This window comes from Typha angustifolia, chromosome 14 (assembly GCF_048772165.1).
Source record: "Typha angustifolia cultivar Huaian chromosome 14, ASM4877216v1, whole genome shotgun sequence".
Taxonomy (NCBI): Eukaryota; Viridiplantae; Streptophyta; class Magnoliopsida; order Poales; family Typhaceae; genus Typha; species Typha angustifolia.
The window spans coordinates 8,579,217-8,593,623 of record NC_133252.1 but is presented as its reverse complement, the minus strand read 5'-3'; the positions used below and the strand labels follow the sequence as shown (position 1 = coordinate 8,593,623).

At 36.6% G+C, this 14,407-nt stretch overlaps 1 protein-coding gene across 1 annotated transcript; it reads left to right on the top strand.

Annotated features, from left to right (window-relative positions):
* The first annotated feature begins 12,834 nt into the window (after nucleotides 1-12,834).
* Nucleotides 12,835-14,206, top strand: LOC140776327 (peroxidase 2-like). Its single transcript, XM_073119990.1, has 2 exons — nucleotides 12,835-13,115; nucleotides 13,245-14,206. The coding sequence occupies exons 1-2, from the start codon at nucleotides 12,885-12,887 to the stop codon at nucleotides 13,980-13,982; spliced, it is 969 nt and encodes a 322-aa protein (XP_072976091.1). The 5' UTR covers nucleotides 12,835-12,884; the 3' UTR covers nucleotides 13,983-14,206.
* The last annotated feature ends 201 nt before the right edge of the window (nucleotides 14,207-14,407 follow it).

Here is a 14,407-nt window from a genome sequence, read left to right as displayed (position 1 = left end):
CATAGATGAGAAGGGATGGATTTGAGCAAGTAAACCAATGATATAAGATAGATAATTCTCCTCTTTCTTATGCCAAATTATGTGAAGTAGAGCTAGAACGTGACAGCACGAGATGAAAGTTGACTCTTACTTCTCACGAGTTGTGGTCGATCAGTAGCAGGCGTTGGCTGCTTGTAGTACATTTTTCTCTTTCTTTTCACTCCTTTAAAACAATTAACAAACCAAATACCTTAATCCTTAATCCCCATTCCACATTGTGTGCTCAAATTAACTTCCTAATTTTGAATTTGCGACCAATTCGCAGAAAATCCTTGAGGCCGCGTTCACGATAACTGGGAGGCCACTTTTTGGAAGTGATATAATAAAATTGGTTTATCTCCACTTATTTCTTAAGTTATACCAAGCATGCTAACCTTCTCATTAGTAGATTAGTGCAAACAGAATTTTGAGAATGTTAAAACGTATTCTATTCCATTTAGGCTTGTCGAATCAAAAAAAAATAGTTAAAAACTATTTTTACTTGTTAGAAGTAATAAAAAATTATGTCACATATTTGCACACTTCAAGAAATACAAGTATTTTTGTTTACATGCATTTGTTTGCTTTGATAATCATATGTTATAAATATTCTACAAAGACAAATAATTCTATTTAACCTTTAAAATAACTTCGAGTGCTTTTGCTTTGATGGTCCAGCGATGAGAAATTGTTGTTGAGTCCTGAATCTCTTTGAGTCATTCACATAGTTCTATTTCTACTCTGAAATCTTTACATTTAAATCTTAGGATTTCTTAAAAAATCTTTTTCTAGAACCGTAATTACCTGTGCCGGCTTGAGGTTAGTCTTGCTAAGGTGCAGGGAAAGGGTCACTCCTCTTCGTGAGACTAAAAGTTGTTCCCTTGCTCTCCTTAATCAGTGGTGTGTCACCCTCCTTACGCAAATTAGCCTTAAACAACAAAATAATGCTCGAGTGAGTTAGGTTAAGGATGGAGACATCACTGCTAAGTTTTTCCTATTGTTTGCTTAAAAAAAAGAAAGGAACTTTATATAAAGGGCTAGATTTATCAACAGATGAGTTTACTACTAATTCGGAATGCATTTCTAAGGAATTTGTTGATTACTACTCATCTCTCTGGCTTTCTAATTATTTTGGTGGATGCTACGAACTGGCTTGACTCGATTTGCATCAGTTTCTAGACAAAATTTATACGGATCTTTAAAAAGAGTTTCTGACAAATCTAGTTATTGGATCAATATGCCATTTAGAAATATTGTAGCCCTGAAAAATATCTTTCTAATGAATCTAATTTTCCCTAGATCAGATGGCTACATTAGAAGATATCTTCAGAAAAGTGGATGAAGATTAGTGGGCCAGCTCTTATACTAATGTTACAGAACATATCTGGACTGATTCGAATGTAAAAAAGTTATAAAAATTTAGATGGTAGTAGTCTCATGAGATAAGAGTTCTAATGGCTTTATTTTATATCAATCATATTCTGGATGAAAAGATATAATTAAAATAGTGAAGCAATATCAAAATGGGGTAGAACAACAAATATCCGACGTTGCGGCGATCATTGGTGGAACACCCGCCACAAAATACACGTGCCTCTCACGTAAGTAGAACCAATGTGGTTTTCATGTGACTTGTTGGTCAAAGTTTCTACATGATAATAAGATAAAGACCATACATTTACATAAATATTACAACAAAAGGAACCCAAATTACACAGGCCACAACAAGCTCCAAGATATATATCCATACATCATAACAGAGTAAATGCCCGCATAGAAGCTACAATCCATCTGACTTATTTACAACCACAAAATAAACGAAAGAGACTAATAACAACTTTTCACCAGCTCCTCACAAACTCGAGGTTATCTACTAATCAGAAAAAAAATATTTTCACCAAAGCTCATGAGCACAAATCTCAACAAGTATACATATCTATAGTCTAAAAATAGTGTAAAAAAAGATGTCACACAATGTACGTATATGTCAATATGATCATAATAGTGCATCTATCATGTTACTATCTATAAGTCACATGTAATTATAAGAGAACATGTACAAATGGTCTATCTCGACAGCGGCAGCACTCGGTGTCCTCACTAAGCTTGGCCAAGATGACGCCAAGAGCACGCCAGCCCCACAGCTTGGCCATCCCACTCTCCCCTTCGGCCCCAAACACCATCCTGCCTCCCTCCGATCACCACAAACCACGAACTTGGGTCATGAAGGAGGAGCTCTCACGCATGTGCTTGATATCGGAGAGAAACCCAACATTGGCATTGAGAGAGAGAGAGAGAGAGAGAGAGAGAGGAGGAAAAAGAAAGTGGCATCTAAGGGGATGAAAAACCAAAAGGAAGAAGAAGAGGTGGAGGGAAGAAAGTGGATGATGTGGGTGAGCATGTGCTCACTTAGGATTTTTATTTTATTTTATTTTTGACCAGGATGTTACAGTCGAAGAATAGTGGACGATGAAGGATAGTGGTGGATGGCCGTAAGGTAGGGTGGCTTGTAGAGGTGATGATGGCTATAAGTTGAAGGTAGAATTAGGATTTTTAATTTAGATCTACTCTTAAAAAAATAAACAACTATGATTAACTTACTTCTACCTCTAGATTATCTTACTCTTACTCCTAAGATAAACTTAAGACTAAAATAATTTCTCAATAGATAGATTCATAAATAAAAAAGTTTAACTCCTCTATATATAGATGTCGGGTATAATGAGTAATACTCAGACTTAGCCCTAAATACTTATACGACTCGAACTAGGACTTGCTTTAGAGGCTTACATTATTTAATTGAATTTGTATTAATGGCTTACAAGACTTAATTAAACTTACCTTAAGGGCTTACATAAGAGATAAATATAAATTAATTATAAGATAAATATGCTCAATTCATCGAGCCCAATGTCCTCATGATACGATCCGATCTGATCTAGTTTATATCAATCCACCATGCTTTCGATTACCTTATCCTCAAAGTGTCCATGGTTGTTTCCATACCTTTTGTCGCTCTCGAACTACGTGTCCTTGATCTTTGTATGGGTCTCGTCTACCATATAGAAGAAGGCTCCACAAAGAGTTCTACTCTAGGGCCCACTTGTTTGAACCATAGTTTGCCTTAATCATGGGTAGATCGTGCCAAATCCTAGCCGGTGGTTCGAGCTAGGGTCTTAGTACATGCAGTTTAGATTATGGCTCAAGTGTTGGTGGTCTAAGGAAGGTGTTGACAGTGGTGGCTTGGACCAAAAATGTCTTAATCAATGTGGCTAGAAAACTAGGTTTCGACCTTTATTTTTCATCGCGACTAGAGAAGATGATGATGGGGTCATCGCTAAGGATTGCTCTAGTGTCGTGTCGGTGGTGGAAATAGTCTGTAGAGATGGTAGTATCTCTATTGTGACCAGAGGTGGTGCTTTGGTTGTGATCTGGGCTCGCACTTTGCCTTCCTCACGGTTTAGACTTTCATATTATAGGGAGGTCGGTTCCACTATGGCCGATGGCACTGGCAATGCAAGGGGTGGTGCTAGGTATGGAGGGCTGCCGTCAAGGTTTGAATAGTCTTTTTCATCCTCTCAGTGCTCCTCAAAGGTGGTTCATCACTAGCAGTTGCTAGTGGTGGCAGTGGCACCGAATAAGACTAGTTCATATGGATATGAGTTCTTGATCCTCTATAGTTGCTTCCTTAGGCGTTACAGACCATATCTAGATCAATTCTAATGTAAGAAAATTATGAAAATTTAGGTAGTGGTAGCCTCACGAGATAGGGTTCTAATGGCTCTAGCTTTACATCAATCGGATGTTGAGATAAAAAGATATAATTAAAATAATATAGAAAGGTTAAAATAGGGCAAAACGGTAAATATCTGACATTACAGCAGTCGTCAGGGGGTGGCGGATGTCCAAGGGTAGTGGTGGGTGGCTGTAGAGTAGGGTGGCTACTGGAGATGATGGTGACTATGGGTTAGAAGTAAAATTTGAGTTTCCAATTTAGATTTACTTCTAGAAAAATAAAGACGTTCTAATGGCTATAATAAAAATGATAAATGCGAGAATGAGAAAATAACTAAACTCAATTAATTCTCAATGCTTGGATACTTGGATGCTTGGATTAATTAAAGCTCAACCCCTCTATATATAGAGGTCGGATACAATGAGTCCTACTCAGACTTAGCCCCAAAAACTTAGGCTCGAACTAGGATTTGCCTTAGAGGCTTACATGACTTAATTGAGCTTATCTTAGTAGCTTACGTGACTTAACTAGACTTGCCTTAAGGGCTGATTATTGGATCGATGTGAAATTTAGACAGTTTGTAGCCCTAGAAACTATCTTTCTTGTGAATCTAACTTCCTACAGATTGGATGTGTTAGAAGATATCTTTAGAAAAGTGGATGAAGGTTGGAGAGTCAGCTTTGATACTAATGTTACGAAATAAATTTGGACAGATTCGGACATAAGAAAATTATGAAAATTTAGGTGGTGGTAACCTTATGATATAGGATTCTAATGGCTCTAGTTTTATGTAATCGAATATCTAGATGAAAAGATATAATTAAATAGTAGAGCAATGTCAGAATAGGATAGTACGGTGAATATGTGACATTGCGGCAGTCGTTGGAGGATGACAAATAGCCAAGGATGGTGGTGGATGACCGTAAGATACGGTGGCTCAAGGAGGCGGTGGTGGTTATGTGTTGGAGGTAGAATTAGGGTTTTAATTTAGATATACTCCTAAGAAAATAAACGGTTATAATTAACTTACTTCGACTCCTATATTATCTTATTCTTACTCCTAAGATAAACTCAAAACTAAAATAATTTTTCAATGCTTGAATGCTTGGATTCATAAATAAAGAAGCATAGTCTCTCTATATATAGAGGTCGAGTACAATGAGTCTTGCTTGGTCTTAACCTTAAATGCTTATACGACTCGAATTGGGACTTGCTATAGAGGCTTACATATCTTAATTCAACATATTTTAGTAACTTCATTAAACATTGCCTTAGTGGCTTATATAACTTAAAAAGACTTAATTTAAGGGCTTACATAAAAGATAAATATAAATTAATTAAAAATAAATATGTTCAATCCATTAAGCTTAATTTCCTCATGATATAATCTGATCTAAACTGATTCACATAAGTGAATAGTACCTACCATTCTGTACCTTAAACCTCATGGCCATGATGACCTAGTTTGCATTAGATTTGGACCAACCCAGACGTAGAAAAATTATAAAAATTTAGATGGGGGTAGCCTTAGAAGTTAGAGTCCTAATAATTTTAGTTTCATATAAATCAAAGATCGACATGAAAGTTATAAATAAAATAGTAGAGGAAGGTTATAACCAGATAAATTGATAAATTTCTGACATTGCAGTAGTTGTTAGAGGGTGGCTAAAACACCCACTTTCAAAAATCACGTGTTCCTCACGTGGAGAATTTCCACGTGATTCTCAAGAGATCTTTCTGTGAAATAATCTCACAAAGTATCTGGATAAGTTAAAAAATACCATAATAATCTAACAAATAATCCAAAGTTACAATATCATAGGCCTCAACAAGCCTCTAGGAATACAAGTCCAACATAAAATTTAAAACATAAATACCCTCGCAGGGGCCAAGTCCGACTAGAAATAATAGAATAGACAAATACTAAAATAGAGGAATGAATCTACCACTCCTCGCTATCTGCATCCTTAATAATCAGCTCTGAAATATTTTCACCAAAATAGCGATGAGCACGGGACCCAGCAAGTAAAATCAATAGAAATCTATGAATATTGTATTGCATGATAAATAGAAATGCAAACCCATAAATATGTCAAGGAATGTGTACATTATAACTTTTAATAACTTTCATCATTATAGCTCAATTTACATAAAAATCCACACAGAAACCGAGTCACAATGACATGTCTCATAAAGCACCATAAAATTGAGGGGACTAGTCATCTAGCGGTATTATCGCCCATACATTCCTGGCGACACTGTATATGACCGATTGTCTATGGCCATCAGACTAAGGACCTCAGTTGTAGGCCCATCAACACCGCTCTAGTAATCATCGCATAGAGCGAAATCATCACATACGACGATTAAGAGCATACAGCTCGATAGACGCCCTGGCCCTACATCCTCGGGTACCGCTAGAACTACAATCCCTACCTCTCAATCATCTTTTCTAATATCATACTAGATTAGTCTCCAACTAGGGCAGTGTAATCACCTGAATGCTCTAATAGTTACTGCCAACTAGGGCAGTGTAATCACCTGAATGCTCTAATAGTTACTGACCTCAGGTGTAGACCGCTAATATAATACTATATAATACACTTTGCCCTTAACCCCAGGTTGAGTGGGTGAAAGGAGCACTACCTAGCTGGAACTTGACTAATAATGATACGTGCACGTGGTGCCATGACCTCTATTATTTATTTAACATAATCATCAAAATAACAGGTATTATAAACAAGCATAGAGTCTATCATACATGTGCATTAAGTGATAAATAATGCAAGTAAGAATTGATATGTAATTAAATGCAAGTATGAAATGTCATGTAATTTTCACAAGTAAGAAATGACATTTAATTAATACAGGTAAGAATTGGCATAAGTATGCATTTTTTGTAGACTATTATAGAATTCTACTCGCTTGGAATATCTCTGAAATACGTCTTACTCTCCTAATCAGTTGGCTCTTCCTGAATTTCGAGATCCTTCCAACATAATAGCGGGTCTAATAATTTATAAATAAAATAAACATAAGATTGATGAACTTAAAGGACTACTACCTTGTTGTAAAAATTAAGTTTTGATTTTCTAGGTTCGAATATATTATTTTGTCTTAATTTAAAAATGGTCATTTAGAGTCGTTCACATTTGTAAGTGTCAAAGATAATTGAAAAGAATAATAAATTCAAATACCTATTTTAATTATGTATTAATCCTAATTTTATTAATAACATAGTTGAGAAAAATAAAATAATTATAATTTATGTAGCTAACAAAATTAAGAAAATAAAAGACAAATAATAAATCAATCTATGGTCTAAAGGTTGGGATGGGCTCGAGGTCCAGCAAGCTTAGGTGAGAGAGAGAGTAGACTGCTGACCTACCTACAGCCCACTAGACTAGAGGCAGTGGACTGGGCTCAAGAGCCTAGTCCAATAGAGTGAGGAGGTGGGCTGTGGGCCTACTATGGGCCTACTATGGGCCTACTATAGCCCACCTGGTTCAAAGGGGCACTGGACTGGACTCAAGGGCCCGGTCCAGCAAGTTGAGATAGTGGGTTGCGGGCCTACTGCAGCCCACAAGACCCTCAGATAGTGGATTGGGCTCCAGAGCCTAGTCCATTAGGGTGAGAAGGTGGGCCCGCACAGCCCACCAGAAACTGAGGTGGTGGACTAGGCTCCAGAGCCCAGTCCACCGAGGCCTTAGAAAAGGCTCGAGGGCTTGGGCTGTGGCCCACGCAACAACCCAGAGAGAGTGCGGTGGGGGTTGGCCCAACCCCCACCCCTTCTCCTCGTCTCCTTGCTAGAGAAGAAAACAGAGGATAAAAAGGTGTTGGTGCCAGTGATCCTCGTCGCTGGCAGCCTAGCACCAGACGCTCCCCAAGTCGATGAGGTCGACTTGAATTGCAGGTGAGCTTGAACCATCAACCAGTGGGGCCGATGGTGAGAGCTGAGGAACTCCATGGCCGGCGGCCATGGAGCTTCCAAGTGTAGTGAAAGAAGGGCTCGAAGCCCTCATCTCGAGTACCCACCTCTTCCACGTGAAGAGTTGAGTCAGTTGAGGCTGACGAGTAGGGCCACCACCACCAGTGGTGGCCGCCTGAGTCCAAATAACCCAGCGGTGGGAGGCGACATGGCATTGCCTCCCCCACGACAAGGGGCTGCAGCGGGGAAACTCCCCGGACCAATGGGTAGTCGACCCGAGGTCGCCAACCGACGAATTTCTCCGATGAAGGCAGACATAATTAAATTCCTAATTAAACATGATCGACTAGGCTATTTTCAAATTAAACTAAAGAGGGGATGGAGGCTAATCCGAGGATCGAGGTGAGGGGATTTTGGCTGGCTGGTGGCGCTCCGGTGACTCGCTATTCGCGACGAGGTCTTCGGTGGCTCGGAAGAGAAAAGAGAGAAACGAAGAGCGAGGAAGAGGAATTTTGAAAAGAAGAGAACTCGAGGGGAAGAAGTGGAGTTTAAATAGAGAAGAGGCGGAGAGGGCAATAGAGTGGAGTTAACTCCACTTCGGCGCACTTCTCTCCCACCTCTCGCAACTAACTACGAGAGGTGGGGGAGGAGGAAGAAGGAGTCAGCGCACGCGCCAAGCGTGTGCGTTGCGGTTAGAGTGCACGCGCATGGTGTGTGCGTTATTTTTTTTATTCTTCTATTTTTTTTAACACGGATGTTACAGTGGCAAACGGCCGTATAGTAGGGTGGGTACTAGAACAAAGTGGTGGCTTTGGAGGTTCTACACCTATGATCTACTTTTAAAAATTAAGGTACAAACAATCTAACGACTACGATGGAACGATAAATGCGATAATAAAAAAATAACTAAACTCAATTAATTCTCAATGCTTGGATGTTTGTTATTTGGATGAATAAACAAAGAAGCCTAGCCCCTCTATATATAAAGGTCAAGTATAATGAGTCCTACTTGGACTTAATCCTAAAGGCTTATACGACTCGAACTAGGACTTATTTTATATGCTTATAGGATTTAATTGAACTTACTTTAATAGCTTATGTGACTTAATTGAATTTGCCTTAGTGGTTTACATGCCTTAACTAGACTTGTCTTAAATGCTTACAAAAAAAATAAATAAATAAAATTAATTAAAAGATAAATAAACTCGATCTATCGAACCTAATATTCTCATAATGCGATATGATCTAACCTAGTTTGCATTAGTATTAGTCGTCATTTGATAGTTTATTGTAGTCTATAACGGTCATACCATATTATCTAGTCTAGTATTGTTACGATAAATTTGCATGTTCATATACCACAAAATTTATTTAGATTATAGTATAATTTATTTTTAAAATAAATTATCTTAAGTACAAATTTATCTTCATGCGATAAACCTATCGTGTGTTGGTATACACATGGGTGCATGGCAGAGGAGTTACAATAAATATATAAATTTCCAACAAATTTTGATACGGACTTCCCTATAAGTTTGTATAGGTATTAATGCTACGACCATCAAGTTAGTGTCGTAGTTCTTTCCCTTTCTTCCACTAAAAAGCCTAGCCAACTTGCAAAACCCTTCCTCATAAGCTATTGGAGAACAGAATGTTATGACATCATATCTACTTGTACAATTTCTCAATTTCTACTTTGTTAGTACCATCTACATCCTACTACTATATTGCTTTTGGTGTTTGAAATTTGTGCAGTGGGGGCACAATCTTACTAAGTTCCATCTTCAATATCTAAGAACAAATTAGGGTTATTTTTAATTTTTTTTTTTGCATATATCCCTTCAAGATTTTCTTATTCACTTATATGCCGGTCTAAACTTGATATCTATATATGTACCATGCATATCAAAACACACAACTTTTAGATATATACCCTTTAAAACACTTATTTTTTATTTTCATATATACCTTTTGGAGTTAACTAATAGTTAAACTTTAAATAATTTACTTTAGATTTCATATATGTCCCTTAGTTAAAAGTATGTATTTCTACTTTTTTATATTAAAAGTCCTGATACTGCCACAACTTTGTGAACTGGAGAAGAGGTACAGATAAGTAATCTTATCAATGCAAATAACATAATACAAAAAAATGAAATTAATGCAAGCTAGCTTTTAGGTAGTAGTGGCAATTTCCAGCTTGACATCATTGACCGGCTCCAAATTAAAATATGACCCTTGAAATTAGAAAGGCACAGTCTGGAAGTTGAATTATTGAGGATATTTAATCATCGCTTATTCTTTTTAAATATACTTATGAACATTAATAGATATAAGATCCTAGTCGGTTGCCGCTAATCTTAAAATTATAGAGCAGCTAATCTCACTTCTTATTCTTTAAATCATGTCTCTAATCTAGAGTATAAAAATATAGTATTTAATTGTAAGTTGAAATAGTGGTGTAATAATTATATTTAATGTAGCAGGATTACTTTTAATTTGATACATAAATTTAAATTAAAGTGTAATTATTTCTTGTAGGTATGCAATGTTCACGTTTCGTGGAAGATGATTAGTTGGAGAGAAGAGATAGAAGTGTAAGATGATTAGTACGAGAGGAGACAGAGAGAAAATTGAATATAAAGTTTTAATTTGAGCAGAAAACTAGACTAGTTAAATTTTTTTTAAATTTTTTAAATTCTAATTATTAAAATAATTTTAGTTGAATTAGGGGTAAAATCTATGCATAATTAGATTCAAATAACATGCATAATATTTCTAATATAGAGTAAGAATAATTTCATATTTAGTTGTAAATCTAGAATAATATTCTGTAATTTAGAATAGAGAAATCTCTAACCAGAAACATCACCATACTTAGGAGAATGAGAAAAGATAATATTAGTTTCATCGCCCTTCTGGGATTTATTTATTAAAGACAACCTAAACTACATTACGTGTGGATTAGTCGTAAATATAAAATTGGGAAGTTTGAGCACATAACGTCGAATTTGGTTTAAATATTCGATTTATTAGTTTTGTATAATTTTGTACATAAAATTATAAATAATATACTCTATTTTGAGTATATTACTGAAAAGCTATCTCGTTTTATTATTTATAAGTGGAGCCTTCTACCTAACGAGGCTCTTGTTTGAATTAATTTAATTATTTGACACAGAATTAAGCACCTAAAATAACCAGGAGTAATACAAACTCAGTCAAATTGGATCACATCAAAGAGAGATTGGGCTTAATGGATTGAGTTTAGTAATCTTATCTACTTATTTATTTTAATTAGAGTCTTATTACGTTAGAATTTGTTAGTTAACTAATTCAGCTCTGCATAGTTTCGAAAAAAATATTTAAAGGATATTTAATAATAGTAGACTAGTTGGAGAATATCGGTAACGTCCTCATCTATAACCTCTTATTCAAGGTTTCTCTAAATTATAGAATGAAGAAACATTCCGAGAAGGATAAGGAAGACTGATTTAGCTAAGTTATATTTATCTCTAGGTTATATTTATCTCTTATGTAAGTACTTAAGACAAGTTTAGTTAAGTCATATAAACCAGTAAAACAAGTTCAATTAAGTCATATAAGTCTCTAAGATAAGTCTTAATTCGAGTCGTATAAGTCTTTACGGTTAGTCTAAGACAAGTTATAATTCGAGTCATATAAGTTTCACCTTTGTATATAAAAGGGCAGGGCTTCTTTGTTAAACATCCAATTCTCCAGGCATGAGAATTAATTAAGTTTAGTTACTTTTTTATTATCGCATTTATCGTTTTATCATAGTCGCTAGATCGTCTTTATCTTAATTTTTAGGAGTAGATTATAGGCGCAGAATCTCCAAAGCTTCTAAACCCTAGCCACCACTTTCCTCTAGTACTCACCCTACTATATAGTCGTTCACCACCGCTCTTGGCCGTTCACCACCGCTCTTGGCCGTCTGTCACTCTCTGACGACCGTTGCAACGTCGGATATTTATCGTTCTATTCTGTTCTAATCTATCTCTACTATTTTATTTTAACTTTTCATCCCGATGATTTAGGAGAAACTAGAGTGATTAGAATCTTAACTAATGAGGTTACCACTACCTAACTTTTCGCTCTAGATCTGATTTGTAATATGGAGATAAACCAGAATACTAATTTCTAACAAAATATATTCGATTTAATCGAGCCTCTAAAAGATTAAAATCACATCAACATCTAAGCATTAAATTCCACAAGATCAATGGATTCGAAACTACTATTTAATCTCAAATATCAGTGAGATAAGTATAATTCAGAAAATTTAAAATATTACTTGAAATAGACGCAATGTTTTACGTTTTATTTCATTTCATCATATAGTGAGGTGTTGCTCGGTTTTTTTTTTTTTTTGCCAAATAAAACGACCTATTTATAAATTAAAAGAAAAGATAGTGTTTTACTTATAATATAGTCAAACTGCTGGGTATTATTGTTAATTTTCTCATTATTTTATTGGTAAAAAAGGAAATATGTCGGTTTTACAATTTTTTTTTTTTTGCAGATAACCCATAAAAAATCTCTTATTTTTTTATATGCCCCTCTAAAATTAATATTTACATGTATATCTATGAAAAGACATGATTTTTGTATATGTATTATTTATATGAAAAGACATGATTTTTGAGTTACATAAGCATTAAATTTTAAATAATTTAGAACAAACAGATAAAAATATACTTACTGTAGTTTTTATTAACTTTCTTAGTCAAAGATATTTTTGTGTTTTTTCTACTAATTATTCAAATTTAATCTGAAAAATAATCTGTTGGATATCTATGCAAATAGTATATGTTTTGAATGGTAAACATGCAAATATAAGGGCATAAAAACGAGTGAAGGATTTAAGGATATACATGCAAGCAAAAAAAAAACGATATAAAAATTGTAACCTCAACAAACCAATGCTCTGCAAGCTCATTCGTGAGAACTAAAAAGTCAAAATTCCAGCTTGTGCTGCCCACGTTCTAGCTTTATTCCACCTAATATGGCATAAAAAAGAGAAGACTCTTTTATTTTATCATTGGTTAATTTACTTGCTCAAACCCAACCCTTCCCATCTATAAATACCTATCAGCATGAGCAGCTCTTCATCATCAGCTAGCTGCTCTTCCTCACTGCTCTCTTTCTCTCTATCAGAGTATACATAGATATATAGTAAAGATGAGCAGAGATAGAGGTCAGCTTCCTCTCTTGGCCTCTTGCCTTCTCTTTGCATTGGCCATCCAAGCCATGCTTCCCACCTCCTCTGCTTCCCTACAAGTTGGATTCTATGGTTGCAAGTGCCCAAAGGCTGAGGAGATCGTGAGAAAGGTGGTGCACAAGGCTGTGGCCAAGACTCCTGGCCTTGGCGCCGCCCTTATTAGGATGTTCTTCCACGATTGCTTTGTTAGGGTCAGTAAGTTATACATTACAAATATATATATATATTTTACAACTAAATTCTTATTCTTTATAGAATTCACATGTATAGATGAATAGACTAATTGCCATTGATATTTTTTTTATTTTTTTTTGCACCAGGGCTGTGATGCTTCTGTACTCCTTGACCCAACACCAGCCAACCCCAACACTGAGAAAACTTCCCCTCCAAACAACCCTAGCTTGCATGGCTTCGATGTGATTGATGAAGCCAAGGCTGCCCTCGAGCACCACTGCCCAGGCATCGTCTCTTGTGCGGACATTATCGCCTTTGCTGCTCGTGATGCAGCTAAATTCCTTGGTGGTATCAAGTACGCCATCCCCTCTGGAAGGCGAGACGGAAGAGTCTCCATCGCAGCTGAGGCGCTCCAAAATCTGCCCCCTCCTTTCTTCAATCTATCCCAGCTTATCGCTAGCTTTGCATCCAAAGGGTTATCCGTCGGCGATCTGGTCACCCTCTCCGGAGCACACTCCATCGGTGACTCCCACTGCTCATCGCTCTCGCTCCAGGATCCATCGATCGAACCATCCTTTATCACATTCTTGAGGAGCAAATGCCCACCGACGGCGAGCCCTACTACGGTTGTGGATCAAGATATTGTGACACCAAATAGATTGGATAACCAATACTACAAGAATGTGATAGCTCACAAAGTATTGTTCTCTTCCGACGTTGCCTTGCTAGGGAGCCCCCAGACGACGGCCTTGGTGCAGGCCTTTGCCAGGCACCAGAGAGTTTGGAAGGCAAAGTTTGGGGCTGCCATGGTGAAGATGGGCCACATCGGGGTGCTTACTGGAAATCAAGGTGAGGTTAGAAAAATGTGCAAGGTTGTGAACTAGCTAGCTAGCTAGTTTCGGTACGACTTGCCATGCATATGCGATGGCTTGCTTAGGATATATGACTTGGTATTTGTTTTCTGACGTGTATTGTTTCGTCGACGTCGTGCTCTATGACTCGTTGAGTCTGTCGATGTTGTTTGTCATGTTTTATTTCATTCTTTTGTTCTCATTTTCTAATAGAGTTTGTCATCAGTATAATGCACAATAAATTACTTTGAGGTAAATCTTTGTGCTGCTTTTGAATTCTTACAAACATGATTTGTAGGGGCATGGTAACTGATCGAGTAAGCATTTGTATAGAAATTCATGATGCTTCAAGATCATCGGAAGGATCACCATTAAGGCTGAATTTAAGGGTCCTTGGATGACATTATTGAGCTGGCCAAGATTATCAAAAGCAAGAAGGAGAATGGAGAAGTATATAC